This window comes from Podarcis liolepis (assembly GCF_965112155.1).
Source record: "Podarcis liolepis genome assembly, chromosome: 5".
NCBI classification, from domain to species: domain Eukaryota; kingdom Metazoa; phylum Chordata; class Lepidosauria; order Squamata; family Lacertidae; genus Podarcis; species Podarcis liolepis.
Genome location: NC_139556.1, coordinates 48,605,080 through 48,624,891, shown reverse-complemented (window position 1 = coordinate 48,624,891; position 19,812 = coordinate 48,605,080). Strand labels below are relative to the sequence as shown.

Genomic DNA, 19,812 nt, shown 5'->3' with positions numbered 1-19,812 from the left:
TTCATTTTGAGGCAAATACATTTTAATCTGTTTGACATTTTATTTTAGAATCAATGGGAGTCTGAGCGCTTGCTTTTGCTACATATTACACACACAATCTAGATCTATTGCCTATTTCTTGCCCCTGAAAAGCACTTCTTGAGAAATCATAGAATCATAGAGTTGGAATAGACCACAAAGGCCATCGAGTCCAACCCCCTGCCAAGCAGGAAACAATCAGTTTCATTCCGGGGGGGGGGGAGTTTATTGCAAATTGATTCTCCATTGGCCCACAGTACAGCTGTTTGAAAACAAATGGAAGTTGTCCTTGCGGTGCAGGGGCGTAACCCCACCTGCCCAGTGTTGTGTTGATTGATATAAGAAAAAAACTGCTCCTTTCCCCTTATGGGGTACCCAAGAGCCCATATAGAGTCCTTTTGTGGGTTCTCTATCGGTAGGAGAAAATAACAGAGACCAACCAGAGAATATTGAGAAGCAAAGCAGTTAGTAAGCCTGATCTTTATCAACTGTTGCAACCGGGTGCTCCCCCACACACAGGAGAGAGGAGGAGGACTCAGAACAAAGGTGTGCCCGCCCTTACATAGACATTTTAAATTGCCCACCCTGGAGTCCAAGGCCACCCCCAGAAACATCATACATACATCACAGAAGGGGTGTAGCCCAAGATCACCCTTCAGATGCATCATACCTATATCATAGAAAAGGTGGTCCACAACAGAAATCTGAGTGTGTTGTTTATCTCCTGTCTGGCAAGTTACCTGATTGCAGGTGTCTGGGTTTTGGCCACTCTTTTGTTATTACAACTACTTAATTCCTGAATCTAGGTCACAGGTCACAGGCTCACACCCTGTTCATATCTTGAATGTGCCCTTAAGACAGGATTTGTGAGGACAGGATTTGTGAGGAAAGAGACAATGGGGAGGTTTCCCACTTTGACCTTGCAGAGAAATATTTGAGGTCAATTTGTTCAGGACCTTTTCTATGGAGTTTCAGACATGTGGTTTATATATACAGTTATGAACATTTATTTTTTTATATATATGACCTTATAATTCTTATAACAGGGTGTATACCAAGATCACAGTCAACCTTCTTATAGAATCATAGAATTGCAGAGTTGGAAGGAATCACAAGGGACATCTAGTCCAACTCCCTGCGATGCAAAATGTGGGGCTTGAACCCACAACACTGAGATTAAGAGTCTCATGCTCTACCGACTGATCTATCCCAGCAGGGTGATTCATTCATTCCCATGGGGCCTGTGCAGGGGGGAAAAGGCATGGATATCCTGATCATGGTTTTCAAATGTGCATCAAGGAAACACACCCCCATTCTTGTAGATGTCAGGATCTAGAATCAGTCTAGATTGAATGCAGCCTGTTGAATATGAGCATCAATGTTCCTGGTTTAAGGGGGGGAAAGTACACTTTTGTGCTACTAATGGGTTACAGTGTAGGCAGCCTAGACAGTTAACTTCACTAGCCTTTCGAGAAACTTAACACATTTTATATATTGTTGTAATAAATGCTATTGCTACGAATGGTTTAGCAGTAGTTAACTTAGGCTGAACTGTTATCGATGTGGATTTGGGTGAGCAGGACACGGCCAGGTAACTTCTTCTTGCTTTCTGTGGTTTCAGGGGAATGCTCCATATTGGCAGCAAGCGATATGGCTTGGAACCAGTCAATGGATCAGATCGATTTGAGCACTTCTTCTATGCATTAGAAAACTCTCCCCATGAGCCCTTTTCATGTGGTGTGCCAAATGATGACCACGAGCAGAGCACAAAGACTTTTCTCAAATACACAAATATCTCACACAGTCCCTTCAAGTCGGACAAAATTCTAAGGGTAAAAAGCATTCGTACATTGTTTTTCCAAAATAGTCCACCTTGTCTAAACTATTTATTCCAGCGTTTAGCAACAATCCTTCTGGTTTTTAACTGACACTGGTGGTTTATTTCCAACAAGTCTCTCTGTGATACTTTATTTCCATAGTTAAAATATGAAAAAGGGGCAAGGGTTAAATAGAAAAGGATATTTTCATACTGAGTTAATTTCAGTTTAACTCAGATAATTTGCATTACACCTTTCTGCTTGCTCCATACCCCAGGTGAGTCAAATTATTGTGGTGTTGTTAAGATATATGGTTTTATTTACACACACACACACACAGAGAGAGAGAGAGAGAGAGAGAGAGCATGGGATGGAAGGGCTTACAGCACTGTGCTCCAATAGATCTTTCTTCCCCATTGGTTTCCAGGGAACCCCTAAGTCCAGTTTAGGCTCAGCACAGAGCAAGGCATGTTTCTCTTGCTCACACAGTCTACTTAGACTATAGTTCATGGGGAGGCAAACTAAGGCCCGGGGGCCGGATCCAGCCCAATCGCCTTCTAAATCTGGTCCATGAGTAGAATGTGTGCTTTTATTTAAAATGCATCTCTGGGTTATTTGTGGGGCATAGGAATTTGTTCATCTTTTTTCCAAAATATAGTCTGGCCCCCCACAAGGTCTGAGGGACAGTGGACCGGCCCCCTGCTGAAAAAGTTTGCTGACCCCTGCTATAGTTCTTATACCTAGAATCATGTGGCAGCCAGCTAGATGAGTGGGGAAAATGACCAGCATCTCTTAGTTGCAGCTATTGCAGCCTTGCTTATTCTTTGAGATGCTGATTTTAGGGCACTTAATTGACCAGCCAAAGCCATTACCTTAGCAAAGGAACTGGTTTGGCAGGTTCCACAGCCTCTTCTACTAGATTCTAACCAAAATAAAAAATTCCTTCCAGTAGCACCTTAAAGACCAACTAAGTTAGTTCTTGGTATGAGCTTTCGTGTGCATGCACACTTCTTCAGATACACTGAAATAGAAGTTGCCAGATCCTTCTATATAGTGAGAGAGCCCAGCTATCTGCCTATCTCCCATTCCCACCATCCTTCTGAGTAACACCCCTCCCCACCTTCTCACTATATAGAAGGATCTGGCAACTTCTATTTCAGTGTATCTGAAGAAGTGTGCATGCACACGAAAGCTCATACCAAGAACTAACTTAGTTGGTCTTTAAGGTGCTACTGGAAGGAATTTTTTATTTTGACTATGGCAGACCAACACGGCTACCTATCTACTACTAGATTCTAACCCTTACTGGATACAAGATCACAGGATGAGATCCAAGGACATAATCTAGACTGACTCCCCTCCCAACTTACAATGGTGCATTAGAAAATTTGTAGAATGCCAGTTCAGCCAATGAATTGGTCTTTTCCTTGAATGCCTGGCACCTCCTAAAACATTTTATTTACTTTTTATAGTTAGCTTATCTATTTAAAGTACTTCAAAGTAAAAAAAAATGCAGTGTGGAAATATATGTAATGTCATGTGGTCTGTTTTCCTTGTTACAGAGAAGGCGAGCCGTTCTGCCAGAGAAAAGATATGTCGAACTGTATATGGTTGTTGATAAAAACAGGGTAATTTCTCTCTCAACCCAATGCATTTTGCCAAAGTATTTGAATTTCCTGCTCTAGAACATCTTATATTTTGAATTGTTTCAGTACTTGCGGAAGAAATCTGATGCTGAAGCTGTACAAAAGGAAACAGTAGAACTGGCTAATTATGTTGATGGGGTAAGTCATCACAGAGACATTCATTTGACTGTGCTTTATCACACTATTTTGCAGAAAATGTCAAAACACTACAGTAATATTTTCTTCAGCAACTGGATTATATCAAACCAGTAAGTATGCAGAGGCTAATTGCATGGCCTGCCTTAGCAGAATCAGGCTCTTCTCATGTTCAGATGTGTAATTGTTTTGTTTATTGCCAGGCTTTGCATACTGTGGACTTCAGCAAAAATTGTGCTTAACAAAAGCATACAAAACTATAAGATTTAGGTTTGTGATCCTTCAGAATATTTAAGAGAGCCTGAAAATACTGGACGCATGTATGAAAATGAATCTAATCAAGACATCTCGTGGGAAAAATATTTGAAGAAGAATCAGGATTTGGGAAAATAATTCTAGGGAAGAACAAGAAATTATTATCTAATACCTATAGCATTTTATTGGAATGGGAGACAAAGGACGAGTTGGTGAAGGAGGCAATGATTCATTGGGCATCTGATTTTGGATACAGTATAGAACTATCAGCACGGGAAAAACTGGAACAACATGATAAAATTTTCAGCATGTTAATACAATTAGAGAAAACATCCAAAAATGATATTCAAATGCTACTTAATGCCTAGTAAACTGGTTAAAATGTATAAAAGAGGATTCAACCTATGTTGGAAATGTTTAGGCAAGGAGGGCATGTTAATCCATGTGTGGTGGCAATGCAAACTCACAAAAAATAATAATCTGGGGAATGATTTATGAAGAACTAAGGAAGATGCTCCAATGCTCCTTCCCCAGGAAACCAGAAGCATTCTTGTTAGCTATAATAGGACAGCATATTCCAGATAAAGTTTAAAAACCTCTTCCTTTACACAACAGCAGCAGCAAGGTTAAAGGTAAAGGGACCCCTGACTGTTAGGTCCAGTCGTGACTGACTCTGGGGTTGTGGCGCTCATCTTGCTTTATTGGCCGAGGGAGCCGGCGTACAGCTTCCGGGTCATGTGGCCAGCATGACAGAGCCGCTTCTGGCGAACCAGAGCAGCGCACGGAAACGCCATTTACCTTCCTGCCGGAGCGGTACCTATTTATCTACTCGTACTTTGACATGCTTTTGAACTGCTAGGTTGGCAGGAGCAGGGACTGAGCAACAGGAGCTCACCCCGTCGCAGGGATTTGAACCGCCAACCTTCTGATCGGCAAGTCCTAGGCTCTGTGGTTTAACCCACAGCGCCACCCGTGTCCCTAGCAGCAAGGTTACTATATGCTAAAATGTGAGAGGAGAGGGAAATCATGACAAAGGACCAGTGGTTGCTTAAACTAACAGAATATGTCAAATTAGCCCCTAGGACGGCCAAAATAAGAAATACAAATAGGAAAACAGTGGTAAGCAAGTGGGGACAACTAGAAGGGTATCTAAAACAAAGTGGTATAAATATAAATTTGTAAGTAGGGATGAACATATGAACAAGTAAACAAAACAAAGAGTGAAGCACAGAGGAAGAAAAGAGTGGAAAACTCAGAGTTGCAGCAAACCAAAGAGACTGAAATAGGTTGTCAAGGAAAGATAGGCTGGGAAATCCATATGAGATGAGTTAGGAGAAAATGTATGTAATGGAAATAAATGTAACTGAAAAATGCATATACAATTTTTTTAAAAAAAGAAAGAAAATGAATCCAGTCAAGAGATCTCTTGGAAAATATATTTTATTCTGGTGACCTCCAATTAAAAAATTATGTACAGTCATACCTCGGAAGTCGAATAGAATTTGTTCCAGAAGTCCTTTCGACTTCCAAAACATTTGACTTCCAAAGTGCAGCTTCTGATTAGATGCAGGAAACTCCTGCAGCCAATCGGAAGCCCCATCGGGTGTTTGGCTTCCAAAAGAACATTCGAAAACTGGAACACTCACTTGGCAAACCAGGGGAGCTTTTGAAGAACAGGTACCGTATTTTTCGCCCCATAAGACGCACCGGCCCATAAGACGCACCTACTTTTTGGGGGGGGAAATAAAGGGAAAAAAATTTTTATTTCCCCCCCAGGTGCGCTGCGCTAATCCCGAAGCTTGGGGCGTGCGGAGCTCAGCGCGCCCCAAACTTCTGGGTGTGCGCAAGCAGTCCGCTAGCCTTGGGAAAGCCGCGGGGCTCTCCCAGGGCTAGCGGACCCCTGCGCTACACCAGAAGCTTGGGGCGTGCTGAGCTCAGCGCGCCCCAAGCTTCTGGGTGCGCGCAAGCAGTCCGCTAGCCTTGCGAGAGCCGCGGGGCTCTACCAGGGCTAGCGGATCGCTGCGCTAATCCCGAAGCTTGGGGCGTGCGGAGCTCAGCGCGCCCCAAGCTTCTGGGTGCAGGCAAGCTCTCCGCTAGCCCTGGGAGAGCTGGGTCTCCCACAGCTAGCGGATAGCTTCCTGAAGCCTGGAGAGCGAGAGGGGTCGGTGCGTACCGACCCCCCTCGCTCTCCAGGCTTCAGCGAAAGCCTACATTCACCCCATAAGACGCACCCACATTTCCCTGTTCATTTTTGGAGGGGGAAAAAGTGCGTCTTATAGGGCGAAAAATACGGTACTACCGTAATTCAGGAAATCACAAAGTTCCCATTTGAAGAGTCATCAGTCCTGATAGTGGCCAAGTATCTGTAATCCCACTGTTAAACTTAAAAACCAAGGATTTCATTATTACTTCCTTGCAGTCAATGGTGTGTTGGTTTGTGTGCCTTCCTAATTTAAGAGAGAGCTTTAAGATTGGAACAGATTTTCAATAGTGCTAATAGAGATAAACAGCTATGCTCCCATGGCCTGGGGCTAATGGAGAGCTTTTCTCATTATCTTCCCAAGTGTTGTTTGTACATAGAAGCAGGCTTAAGAGCAGCTGATCTTAAGCAACTTTACTCTGAAATTGGTCCCACTGTGCTCCTGAAGGCTACCTAAGTTTGCCGGAGATTTGCAGTTTGTGTCTTTTCTTGTGCTCTCTCTCTCTCTCTCTGTGTGTGTGTGTGTCTTTCTCCAGCAACACAAAAGCACCACAGATTTACCTAACAGCAAGGGCATCTTACCCAAAGAGGCTAGTGGCACGGGGTGCCAGGGCGTCAAGTTCTGGCGGGCGCCAGGGGAGAGGTGGAGGCTGGACGCAGACCTCCCGGCATCAGCTCGCCGCCCTCGCCCGCCTCCGCCATGCCGCGCCGAAGCAGCGCTGTGCCTGGAGCCTCCGTCTGCCATGGCCACCACGGCACAAAGTGGCCAGCTGAGCTGGGAGGCACCGCGTCCAGCCTCCGCCTCTTCCCCACCGGAGAAGCTGCCCTCCAGCCACTGCCTGCCTCCTCCAGCCCCTCCGGCAGCACTGTCCTCCCTAAAAAACTCTGGGAAATTGGGGGGGGGGGCGCGCACCGGAGGCAGCTTTGCACCACGACGCCGGATATGCTTTAGCCAGCCCTGCCTAATAGCAAAATTACTCTTGAAATTAGGGATATAACTAGTGATAAAACTGCTGCCAGAGCCCACTTATTTGGTGTTCTTAAAAAAAATAGACAGCATTATGAGCGCCACAATCCCAGAGTTGTCCACGACTGGACCTAACGGTCAGGGTTACCTTTACCTTTTTACTTACGGTACACCATAGCAGTGTAAAATGGAATTATATCAGCCGGAGAGCTCTGCCAACTGGCTTAATGCCTTGTTAACTCTAGGTAGACAGGACTGCCCAGTAACCTCCCACCACCACAGCTCCCTACATCTTGAAAGGCATTGCGGAGCCATGTTTCACTACTGTTTCAGCAGTGTCAGTTGCTACTCCTGTCCCTTTGCATTGAGTATGTTGTGGATTTTTTTAATAGCTCAAACCCCACAGTTGCTCATAGGTTCCTTGTGACTTAGAAATATTAGCACCACCACCCAGCAACCTGGTGTGGTTTTTAAGAGCCCATGAAGACAGTTTTGGCAATCACGGTACTTTAGGTCATTTGTGAATGTGTGCTTGTTACACTAAATTCCATTACACTCCTGCAGAGTCCTGTTCCCCAACACAGATACAATTCTCATTGGGAGCCATGGCCTTTGGTGAAATGCTTAAAGGTTGGGTGACTGTGGGGTGTGAATCATATGCAGAGCTTGCTTTAGATGTACATCTGTATGCGCGATAGGGAGCACAATTCATCAAAAAATGTGTTGTCTTTACTGTGTTGAATCTATAACTCCTGGGAGCAGATGAAGCAGAGGTGGCTCCTTGTAGCATGATGTTCCTTTGGAGGTAGAGGTGGACAAACACCAAGGATTTGGGGGAGCAATACCTAATCAAATTCTTATATCTTCATAATAATGACAATTTTGTATGTGCAGATGTTCAGTCCTTTAAATATACAAGTTGTCCTAATTGGGCTAGAAATATGGACTCAAGGAAACCCTATAGATGTGGATAGTGGTTCAGCTGGAGATGTGCTGGGCAAATTCGCATCCTGGAGGGAGACAAATCTCCTGAAGAGATCACGAAATGATGTCAGCCACCTCATCATGTAAGGTTTTCCCCTCTCTACATAAACCTATCTGTGATTACCAACTGGGACCCTGAACTCTTGAGATTCTGCTGCCCTAGGGAACAACTCAGTTTAGGAAACTGTCGCCAACTACACTTTACCTGCATGCTTCACAAGCTTTGTCTGGTCACATGTGTTGGTTTTCCCCTTCAGAGTGTGCAATTTTAAGTTCTGAGAATTTGGCAGAAGATGTGGGTTGAGTGCCTTGTGTGTGTTCTTGTTTTTTTATCTTGGGAACTGGCCGCTATTTAAAGAGAGGCTGTGGTTCATGGATTAATCCAAGGTGGAGAGGGATAGGGCTGAGAACAAAAGTGACTGGCTTGATAGTTGTGTTAAGTGAGGAGAAGAACATTTCTCCCAGCCCCACCATCACCCAGCCACAGAACACATGTGAATCTAGGAAGCTGCTCAGACCACTGGTCAGTGGCTCTCCAGGGTTTCTCCCAGCCCTGCAAGGAAATGCCAGAAACCTTTGAACCTTTGACCTTTCTCGTGCTTTGCCACTGAACCATAGCCCTTCCGCATACCTGGGCTTTATACGTTCCTGGAGTTTTAGCAGAAAGAACTTTAACAAACAGGTCTTGACCTTATTCCTGCAAGCAGGAGGACTCAGCATGTCTTTTTTTTCTGATGTGAAAGTTGAAATTCTTGTATGTTCTGTTAGATTCCATATTAGATGTCACAGATCGCATTGCACAGCCCAGAACATATTTGAAACGCATTACATTCATTCTTTTCCTGCATTGCAGAGGGAGAAGTGCATTTGGTGCAACGGTTGGAATGGCTTTTGTTGGCACAGTCTGTAGTCCGAATCACGGAGGGTCAATCAGCACAGTAAGTACACTATATTCTCTCAGTTGTGGACATGTTGGCCTATTAAGTAGAAAATGCTTGCACCTGCCGTGCCAAATCCAGCCAATTCAACAGGACCTTAAGATTTGCCATGAGCTTGCTCGTTATATTTATCAATTATTTTATTTAAATACATACACATACTGCTTGTCAGTGACAGAATCTCAAACTGGTTTACAAAAAAATTGTTTTTCAAATATGTAATGAAGGGCTCTACAAAGCAAGATGTCTTAACAAAGTGTCCTAGCAAAGGCACACCTACATCTACATTGTATACATTTAGTCCAGTTCTTGATTATGGCAGAGCTTCAGTCAATTTCTGCCTTGATTATATGTTTAGACTTGCAGTCAACAGCAAAACAAAATAACCACTCATTAAAAAGGATCATAGTGAGCAGAATGATAATTTCTGGTATAGCTATCTGCAGTACAATGGGAAGGAGAATCTAATTTTGTACTATGATAGCTCAAATTCTATTTCAATTAAAAATGAAAATTAAATAGAGCCGTAAATGTTTTCTTATTTTTAAAATCAATCCAACCTCTTGCACAGGTTTCTGTGATTTTATAAGGCATGATTATACTTTTTGAAACATATTCCATGGACTGCACAGTGCAGTTCTCAACATCTCTACTTGGAAACAAACTCCACTGAGTTCAATGGGACTTGCTTCCAATAAGTGTCTATAGAATCAATGCTTAAGAGCTGTGCTTTAAAATAATAAAAAAATGACAGTGTTAAAAATGGAAGCTAAGAGTGTTGCAGAAAGTACTAGATGCTAGATTCCATGCTTGCTGGTATCACTGAGGGCCGATCACACGAGCTGGACAAATCCTAACTTGAAGTAGAACACTATGCAGTTAATTATGAGTTGATAAAAGATTGTAGAACATGGACTTCTATAATGAGAGTAATAATTATAGGGCAGAAGTTTATTACAGTATTCTTTTTATAATGCTCTATTTGAACTATTCATGATTAGATTAAATAGAATCAACCACTCTCTCTCCCCTCCATGAAAAAGGATACAGTAAGGGAGGGGGGGGCAGATAATTAGTTTTTGCCTAGACAACAGTATACCTTGAGTTGGCTCTTCCTGTACTACTCTGGTAAGTCTCTCATAAGATTGTGCCTATGGGTGTTATTTAACTAGACATTAGCACTAAGACAAGGGGATTTCACACTGTCTCCCTCTGCATACCACCATTTCTGCTCCAGAGGGTTGGAGAAAACCCCAGAACCGATTTAGTGGACAGGAGACAGGGCAAACATTCCCTTGCACAAGGAGAAATCCTTGCACAGATGGAACATTCTCCATAGAGCTAGGCTGAATACAACCATAGATGTGTATTCATATTTCCTTGTTCCATTTAAGCAAATGGAGTGAAGAAAAGAGAACTTTCCTCCCTTTACTATGATGGATTGTGGGGAAATGGGCTGCTAATCTGTAAAATAGTAATGGGATGCAAAATTTACTATGTAATAGTATACATTGTTTGGAAGCCTTTGAAATATTAAGCAGTTTAGAAATGCTTTTCAAGTAAATAAATATGATATGGTATATGATATAAACCATGTTCTCCCAAGATCCTGAATTAACTTCCAGCTAGCGGATTTTCTTGATTAACCAGAAGTGTTGCTCCTGGTAGTAGATAGATCCCTAGGGAATTTGCAGTCTAAATTATAATGTCAGAAGGAGAGCATGGGAAGAGAGAATAGATAAATGAGGTATCTGTGTATGGTTTCCCCCCTGTTCATATAGGCAAGGAGGAACTGTTGCTCCAGAGGTTCTATCACTTCACATAATGCTAACACTGTCGATCTCTTTGCCAGTTTAACCATGACGCTGTGATAGCTCACGCTACAGTTGTCGCACATGAGCTAGGACACAATTTGGGAATGAATCATGATGACGGAAGATGTCCAGGTCAATACATTATGCATGGTTCAGATAAGTAAGAGCTCTTACTTATTTTATTATAGCAACTTGTATTATTTATTTTTAATCTGTAGATTGGGGGTCTATCTGCCAATCTTCTGTTGGTGCTTAAGATCCATCAAAGGCCACATCTGCGCTATACACCTAAAGCAGTACCAAACCACTTTAAACAGTCATGTCTTCCTCTCAAAGAATCCAGGGAGCTGTGATTTGCTGAGACTTCTATTCCCTTCACAGAGCTATGATTTTCAGAGTGATTTAACAGTCAATCCCTCTTCTCATGTAGGCCTTATGGGTGGCCCAGCTCTGTTCCTTTCTTTTGCAAAAAGCACACACAGTTTTCATTCCTTAAAATGGGAAGTTGATGGTACTGAGAAGACGATGATTTCTAGTGTCAAAATGCACTACTTCATAGTCTGGACAAATAGATATGCAAAACACAGGCAATTTTGTGCTTTCTAGTGGGTCCAAGAACTTCAGCAGCTGCAGCGCCAATGATTTTGAGGACCTCATCTTGAGAGGCCGAGGAACCTGTCTTCGAAATCCTCCCAAGCCAAGTGATATTTATACAGAGCCCGCCTGTGGCAACAACATTGTGGATAAAAATGAAGAATGTGATTGTGGCACACCAGAAGTAGGTGTTTCTTGAATTAATATCATTTAGATATACCATTCGGTGTATTAATTTGTTCCTCCCACTACCCCCACCCTGTGTTTGGTGTAGTGCAACAGCGAGTTAGTGAAATTTTTTGTCCAGTGCTACTCCAGACTGAGTTAAAGAACAGGGCAGGGGAAGAGGAGGTTTTGTATCTTGTTTGACCACCCCGTCACCCTGACAGATGTGGAGGTTACCACTGCTCTAGGCAGTGTGACCATTTCTTTCTCCTTTCTCCCTCACACCTGCTCTGTTAGGCATGGATAGAGGAAAGGGTTATGAGAACAAGGAGGAATCCATGTGTAACAAAAGGTAAATACTTAATAATCACATCAAGAAGGAAGGGATCACGAAACAGGAAGTTTTACTGCCATTTATAACACTGAATGGGGTGGGGGTGGTGCAGATGATGCTCCTAGGTACCAACTGAGACTTTAATCTTGTATCATCAGAACTGTAGTTTGTAGTAGAAGAAACTGCTAAATTTGTCAGACTAGTTTATTTATTCATAGTTGACTGGCCATAGTTGGTCCTGTAAGCACCATTTGCATGTATAAAGAGTTGCTGAAGAATGTATGTGTTTTCAGTGAGACAATGGGTGTAACGCTTCTTCAGGAGGGAATAGGGTTTCTACACCTCCCTTATCTAGATGGAGATAAATTAGGGTTGCCATATTTTGAAGAGCAAAAAGGAGGACACATTTGCCAACTTCCACTTTTAACTACAAAACACTATGATGACTCTCATTTTAAATACTCCTACTATATGTAGGCTATAGAAACTGTGATATATTGTTGGTGGCAATTTTCTCAACTTTCAACAAACACCCTTTAGATGTCAATGTGTGTCACCACAGTTGGAAGTAAGCTGGCCCTGCTGTCTACTCTGACGACATGACATCAATAGCAGCTCCACACATCAGGCAGTAAATAGCCTGAATAAATGTGGACTGTGCTATACAGACTCCACTCAGGATGTGCTTAAAAGTCAAACTGTGTCCCTTCAATTAGTTGACTAGTACAGCAGGGCAATAGGTTTTTTCCCTCCACCTTCTGAGCTAGTTTACTCGATGCACACAGCTTTAGTTAGCATCCAAATTATGACATGCACCCTCAACCCCAGAAGTGTTTAGTGTCACAGTCCTTAATTTCAGTGCCTCAGTCATCTTCTGCCTTGTTCTGTGTAAGGGGTAGAGGCGCCTTACCTACGCACCTGAGACAAAGAGAGCTGTACAAGTAAAAAACCATCCTCTCTTCACATCCACACTCCCCTGGTTCCCTTTCTAAGCCCCTGGAGCAAAGATAAAAGATTCCTACAGAGCGCTGGTTCACTGCAATGGAAACTGGTGTGGCAAAATGCCCACCCAAATTCTCTTCTCTGCCCACCCTCCCAAGCAATAAACTAAAACACGCATAGCGTGATTCTGACCAGATCTACTCAGAGGCAAGTCCTAGTGAATTAATGGGGCTTTCTACCTGAAAAATGGGGGGTTAGAATTGCAGCCCTCCAATCAAAGCCTCTAAAAAGAACAGAAGACACATGTGCGCCCCCCAGTTGAAGGGGGCTGTCTAAGGAGGAATTCAGTGGGCAACTAACATAAGTTGCTTTTGACAATTTAGCACTCAAGTGTCCAACTGAAGTCTTTTTTCTTAACAGGAGTGTACCAACCCTTGTTGCGATGCTGCCACGTGCAAACTAAAAGCTGGATCAGAGTGTGCTGAAGGATTGTGCTGTGAGAAGTGTCAAGTAAGCTAGATTGCCCTTTCTGTACACATGCAGCACAATGCTATGCTTATTTACCCAGAAGCAAGCCCACTGGAGGGCAAGGAGCAGCCATGAGGTGTTAGCGAACAGAGCTGTGTGTTTCACCCTGCATGTCCTGCTCCCCCTAAGCTAGCTTAAGTGTGGCGGAGGATGCTGACCCATAACCAGTGCTGAAGCAACATTGAGCTGCTGGTTCAGTGAGGAATGTAAGAAGGCACTGATTTCTGTTCCGCCTTGTACTTGTCCTATGCAGTGCTGTTTCCATTCCACTGCAGTTTGGCTTCTGACAAAAACAATGCTATTCGTTTCAGTGCCCTCTATGGTGAAATGTTACATAATTCATTTCTAATCATTACGTTACTCTACACCATTAATTTCATTGCAAAGGAAACAATGCAAATGGAAGGCATGGAGGTAATAAATTACATACCATTTGCACATTGAAAACAGCACCAATGGCGAATACCGATTGCATCCTGCATCAATTTCTGTTCCAGATATAGGATGAATAAGCAAACACCTGCAATTTCTGCTTGCATTTCTTGCAGAATTCGCCAACATCCCTGGTTTCAGAACATGGAATTGGTGGGGGTGGGAAGTGTTCAGAGAGCTCCATCTTGTTCTTCCCCTCAGGCAGCAAAATTTACTGGGCTGGCCCTGCTTCTTGCCTTTTTTTTTTTTTTGCCATGGTTGGAACAACAGCACCTTCTGCCATATTTCCTTCAGTATAGCTAGCAACCCTATCAACTTACCCTTTTATTGAAGCTGAGCACTAGGAATTGTTCCTGCCTCTTCTCCCTTTTTACAAGCTTCTGTCACAGGCATTTTCACTCCTCTTTCTCCCGTGTCAGTTCCACGTATTATTATAGCATTTTTGTTATGGTTACCAAGCAAACGAAATAAATAAAATTCTGTTTTCTAGTTCAAGGTTGCAGGAGTGCAGTGCAGGCCAAAAATGAATGCCTGTGATCTCCCTGAGTATTGCAATGGAACATATCCCAACTGCCCAGATGATGTGTATATCATGGATGGCTACCCATGCAACAATATGAAAGACTATTGCTATGCTGGAATTTGTCAGAATTATGATTCTCAGTGTGAATCCCTCTTTGGAAAGGGTATGTTTTAAACGGTTTATAGCCCATGTAACACAACTGATATTGTTAGCAGAAACAGCTATGCTACACATTAAGAAAACAGACTATTTTTTGACAAACACGGTTCTGTTGTTTTTATAGGAGCAAAGAAAGGGCCAAATGCGTGTTTTGAAACAGCCAATAGTAATGGAGACAGGCTCGGCAACTGTGGAATGTCAAAAGGAGAGTTTGTTAAATGTTCTCAAGCGTAAGTACTCAGGAAGTCATATTTATACTCTGTTGCTTCATGGAAGCTGAAACCCTGATGGATGATAGGCAATGGCTTCATAAACCATGGTTTATGAAACTGTAGCCAAGCACCAGAGGCGGTTTTAGGTGGTTTGACTGGTGCAGTCACACTGGGTGCCACGCTGCAGAGGGTGACAAAATAATGCTTTTAGAATGGAGTGCAAGAGGCAGGGGTGCTGAATTTTAGCATCACACAGGGCCCAAAGTTCACCACTGATGCTCATCTCTCACACTTCCCCTTTTACCATCATGCATTGGTTTTGACACAGATTCTAGTTGGCATCAAGCCATTCTGTTTAAAGCAGGGGACCCCAGCTTAATGCTGGTTAACAAAGCAGAATACAATCCTGGTTTATTATCCTCATTAGTTAAATGATATTAAGCCAGAGTCCCCCAGTTTGGATGTAACAGGGAACTCTGGATTAATGCAGGACTGTTGAGCGGCTGGCACACAATGGGAAGAAGAAACACATGGCCACAGCGCTTTCCCACAGCTTTATAAACCATGCAGGATAGCTGCTCTGAAGCTGATACATGTGGTCCAGACTTTACGCTGTTAAACTGCTAATGTGGATCATCTAGTTTGTACAAACATGTGATTAGTGGCATTTTAAAAACTGGAGCAAACAAAAGCATGTATGCTTGTATAAACATTAGAAGATGGGGGGTATTTTGATATTTACTCTGGTGTTCCCTACTTTCTTAATTTTTGTATTTCATTTTTATTGCAGCAATAGCCTATGTGGCAAGATTCACTGCACATCTGTCAGTCAACAGAATCTTCCATCCCAGATATACAGCCAGATTCAAAATGGCGTTAGGTGTGTGACTACTGATTTTGCTCTGGGATCAGATGTTCCCGATCCAGCTTTGGTTAACAGAGGCACAGCTTGTGCAGAAGGGAAGGTAAGAGAGTGTCCTTCACATCACCAACTCCCTGCTCGAGGATATAGCTGCAAACAGGATTCAATTACAGTCCGAGTTATGTCTGTATTTCCAAAACTGCCTGTCTGTATTGTTTGTATTGCCAACCATTTTTTTCTAACCGTATCCCGACAAGCAGCAATTTCACAGTTGCCGCTATTCACTTGCTACCTGCCATATAGCTTTAGAAGACACAGATGCCATGCCTGGGAACAAAAAGCCAATTTGTATCTCATGGAAACCTTATAATAAACCATCCACAGAAACCAGTTCCTTAATTGTGTGCTTCAGGTTTCAGATGTACAGTGGTAGCTCGGGTTACCTTGGGTTGTAGCCCAAGACCACCACCCCAGATACATCATACCTACATCACAGAAAAGGTGGTCCACAACAGAAATCTGAGTGCGTTGTTTATCTCCTGTCTGGGAAGTTACCTGATTGCAGGTATCTGGGTTTTGGCCACACTTTTGTTATTATAACTACAGTGGTACCTCGGGTTACAGATGCTTCAGGTTACAGACTCCGCTAACCCAGAAATAGTACCTCGGGTTAAGAACTTTGCTTCAGGATGAGAACAGAAATTGTGCAGCGGCAGCACGAGGCCCCATTAGCTAAAGTGGTGCTTCAGGTTAAGAACAGTTTCAGGTTATGAACGGACTTCCAGAACGAATTAAGTTCTTAACCCGAGGTACCACTGTAATGTTAAGCCATTGTTAGAGTTATATGCACAGGCTGCAGCAAGCCTCATGCTGGCACCCAGCCTCCTTCCCTCTCTAGCACACACCAGAGGATGAGATTTGAAGCATCCGCTTCCATCTTTAAACTTAGCAGAGTCTCCCACTGTGCCCAAACTCTGGTTAGTTAAAACACTGGCTACCCAAACAAATCAGAATCCTAAACCGTGATGTGATTCTAGCTTGCTTGAACCAACTAGAGTTTAAAGTATCCAGACTTCCTCACATTCCAACACAAAGGTGTGGCGCAGTGGTTACGGTGCTGGACCAAGACCTGGGAGACAAGGGTTCAAATCCCCATTCAACCCTGAAGCTTGCAGGGGGACCTTGGGCCAGTCGTTGCCTCTCAGCTTAACCTACCTCACAGGGTTGCTGTGGGGATTAAATGAGGAGAGGAAGACCCATGTATACCACCTTGAGCTCCTTGGAGAGTAAAGAGGTGGGATATAAATGCAGCAAATAAATAAATAGTTGAATGTGAAATCTTTTGCTCTCCTTTTCTTGGTTGCAAAAGAGTTGTTCAGGGGAAGGAGGGATAGTGTGAGCCCAAGGCTTATTGTGGTTCGTGCAGGTAATTCTAAGCATGGTTTAGTGTTACATCCAAACTTATGATTTAGCATGAAGTCTGAGCCTGCCTGTTGTTTCTGCATTACACTTTGGTATTTTTAAAGACATACTTTCCAACTTTAAAGCTTGCGTTCCTTTTTCTTTTTTCAGGCCTGTGTCGATTTCAAGTGTGTCAATGCAAGCCTGCTTGGCTACAATTGTGATGTAAAGAAAACATGCAATGACCGTGCAGTAAGTAAGAAAATGATGATCCTATTATTCCAGTGGTAGAGCAGAAAAAATATTCCAATATTCTGGCTATAAAAACAGTTCAGCTATTGAGAAGATTTTCTTGCAATCTTTATTGCCACCAGAAAAAATTGCTGTAAAAGAGTGGGCAGCATGTGGTTTGAATAGCTATTTCCTGCATCTCGCCATCAATTTTGTGAAGCCCTCTTAGTATGGCTTTCAGACCAGTTTCAAAATCAGGATTCTGCACTATACAGAATCGTAATTCTGAACCTGTTTTGGTGCTCTTTTCCCATGTATCTGCACAGTAGCACCAAACATGCCACCCTGAGCTCCTTTGGGAGAAAAGGTGCGATATAAATTTAATAAAATAAGAAAACAGTTTGTTTTTTATTTAACAAAATTTATATACAACTTGATTATAGCAAAATCTCTAAGCCGCTTACAAGAAATATTAAAATGATTAGCAGCAACAATTAGAAACATTTAAGAACCATTAAAATATTTGGCAGCCCACCTGTTTTGTACGTGGGAACTATCATGCATGCTGCTGGTTTCAGCAGACACAATCTGGAGCCAGACAATGTTAGCATCATGGAACATATTTAGAAATGGCATATCACTAAATCAGGCCTGTGCTCTTTATTCCATAGCATACATATCTGTCGTTTGCTCTGGTTGTACTCATTGCGTTTTTTCTTCCGAAGTCAAGGAAAGCTGTTCATCATAACATTTCCTCAAGGAAGTCAGAACATAATGGTGCCTAATGCAGGGGTGGAGAACCCTCTGTTTGTTCCTAGACTTCTGCTCCCATCATCCCTGACCAATGGCCAACAGCTTCACCATCCCTAGCCTAATTCTTCACCTCTTTTTTGGTCCTTCTTTCCTGTAGGTATGTAACAACAAAGGCAATTGTCACTGTGATCCTGGATGGGCACCCCCTTATTGTGACAAATCTGGATACGGTGGTAGCATAGACAGCGGCCCAACTCACATAGGTAAGTATGAGCTAGAGCAGGGTTTCCCAAACTCGGCCCTCCAGTTGTTTTGGACTGCAATTCCCACCACCCCTGACCTGCTAGCTAGGGATTATGGGAGTTGTAGTCCAAAAACAGCTGGAGACCTAAATTTTGGAATCCCTGAGCCATAGGGATTAGGCTGGGTATGAAGAAGGTGGTGCTGGATGCGGAACCTTCTCTTCTGCTGCACCATGACATTAATCCTAAATTAAAAGCAAAACAAGTAATTTTCATTGCCTTTTCTCCTTTAGATACATCACTTCGTGATGGCCTGCTGGTGTTTTTTCTGCTTGTGTTGCCTCTGCTAATTATAGTAGCGGTTGCAATTGTCAAGAGGGATGCAATTAAAAGACGTATTTTCAGAGGACGGAGAAGACGCCAAAGGTATGAAAAGAATAAGATCGGTTTTTAAAAACCAGAAATGTGTGCTGCATCTGTGAAAAGGTTAAGACAGGCAGTGTTAAAACAGTGAACAGCAGCAAAATACTGTACCTAAAATCATGAAAATCAGTTGTGGCCCCAGGGCTTTGGACTGCCTTCTCCCAGAAGATTGTGTGTACCAGAACCAAATTGAATATTTAATGGAGAAAGACATGTATTATTTCAACCTACCTGTTTACATTATGTTTTAAGGGCTGAAAATGCACGGCAAACAAGACAAAGCAGCACTCCAGGTGGACCAAAGCCACCAGTAAATAATAGGCGGGTAAGAATGTTTATTTTTTTCATCGCAATGTCTTCTTTGAAGTTACTGCTGATGAATGAAGTTTGGGCTAATGTTTCGGCTCTCCATAGGCGCTGAGAATTTGACAATGATTTTCCATTCAGAAATGCAATTCTGAAGAAGGTTAGATCAGTTACATTAAAACAGTGCATGGTATTTTGCTAGAATGAAAAGATGCAGTAAGTTTCACTGCTGTGGTAAGAACCATTAATTCTCCTTACGATACATTTCTTTTCCCTCTGCAGCCTACAACGTCAAATTCTGGAATCTTTACGATATCACACTTTCCTGCTCCAAGGTTTGCACTTTTAAATCTTTTTAGCATAATTTTACAGGCATCTGTGCCTACAATCGGGGCAAACATTTAAACTGAGCAAAGAATGGAGATTCAGCAACATTTGAACTGCCCACTGAATCCCTTCTCAGAGAGTCAATATCCAGGGAAAGGTTTCTTTAATCCTGGATTCCCTGGTGGGAATATCAGCAAGGGCTTCAGCAGTATTTTGCCCGTTTCTCCTGTTCACCTCTATTTATCTGTGGCTTCACTTGTGCAAAGAGTGCACAGTTGATGTGCATGAGGTGGTAACCAATCGTGGTTCGTTCCAGAATGTTATTGGAGTACAATTCCCATCATCCCTGAGCATTGGCTATGCTGGCTGGGGCTGATGGGAGTTGGGGTTAAAACAAGGGTACCTTGTTGCCTACCCATGGCATAAAGGGGTAGAACTCTGGCAGAGTAGCTGTCATTCATACAGAGGATATTGTCAAAATAAGTAAGGAAGGAGGGAGGGAGGTAGAAGTATTCATTATGTTTCTAGAATGTCTATCTCTATTGACCAGCCTCTGAAATATGCCACCAAACACACACTACTAATACTGCATTTTATCTCCTTT

At 42.8% G+C, this 19,812-nt stretch overlaps 1 protein-coding gene across 3 annotated transcripts in view; it reads left to right on the top strand.

Moving 5' to 3' along the window:
- The window catches only part of LOC310708168 (disintegrin and metalloproteinase domain-containing protein 9-like), a 33,192-nt gene that overhangs the window by 11,393 nt on the left and 1,987 nt on the right, over positions 1 to 19,812 (top strand). For all 3 annotated transcript variants that reach the window (XM_083506139.1, XM_083506140.1, XM_083506138.1), the window contains exons 7-22: positions 1,640 to 1,850; positions 3,398 to 3,463; positions 3,548 to 3,619; positions 7,933 to 8,105; positions 8,876 to 8,960; positions 10,813 to 10,934; positions 11,381 to 11,552; positions 13,230 to 13,319; positions 14,260 to 14,455; positions 14,576 to 14,681; positions 15,454 to 15,628; positions 17,098 to 17,178; positions 18,068 to 18,173; positions 18,446 to 18,578; positions 18,828 to 18,900; positions 19,164 to 19,216. In XM_083506139.1, the coding sequence (XP_083362265.1) occupies positions 1,640 to 1,850; positions 3,398 to 3,463; positions 3,548 to 3,619; positions 7,933 to 8,105; positions 8,876 to 8,960; positions 10,813 to 10,934; positions 11,381 to 11,552; positions 13,230 to 13,319; positions 14,260 to 14,455; positions 14,576 to 14,681; positions 15,454 to 15,628; positions 17,098 to 17,178; positions 18,068 to 18,173; positions 18,446 to 18,578; positions 18,828 to 18,900; positions 19,164 to 19,216 (1,914 nt within the window). The remainder of the gene's footprint in view (positions 1 to 1,639; positions 1,851 to 3,397; positions 3,464 to 3,547; positions 3,620 to 7,932; positions 8,106 to 8,875; positions 8,961 to 10,812; positions 10,935 to 11,380; positions 11,553 to 13,229; positions 13,320 to 14,259; positions 14,456 to 14,575; positions 14,682 to 15,453; positions 15,629 to 17,097; positions 17,179 to 18,067; positions 18,174 to 18,445; positions 18,579 to 18,827; positions 18,901 to 19,163; positions 19,217 to 19,812) is intronic.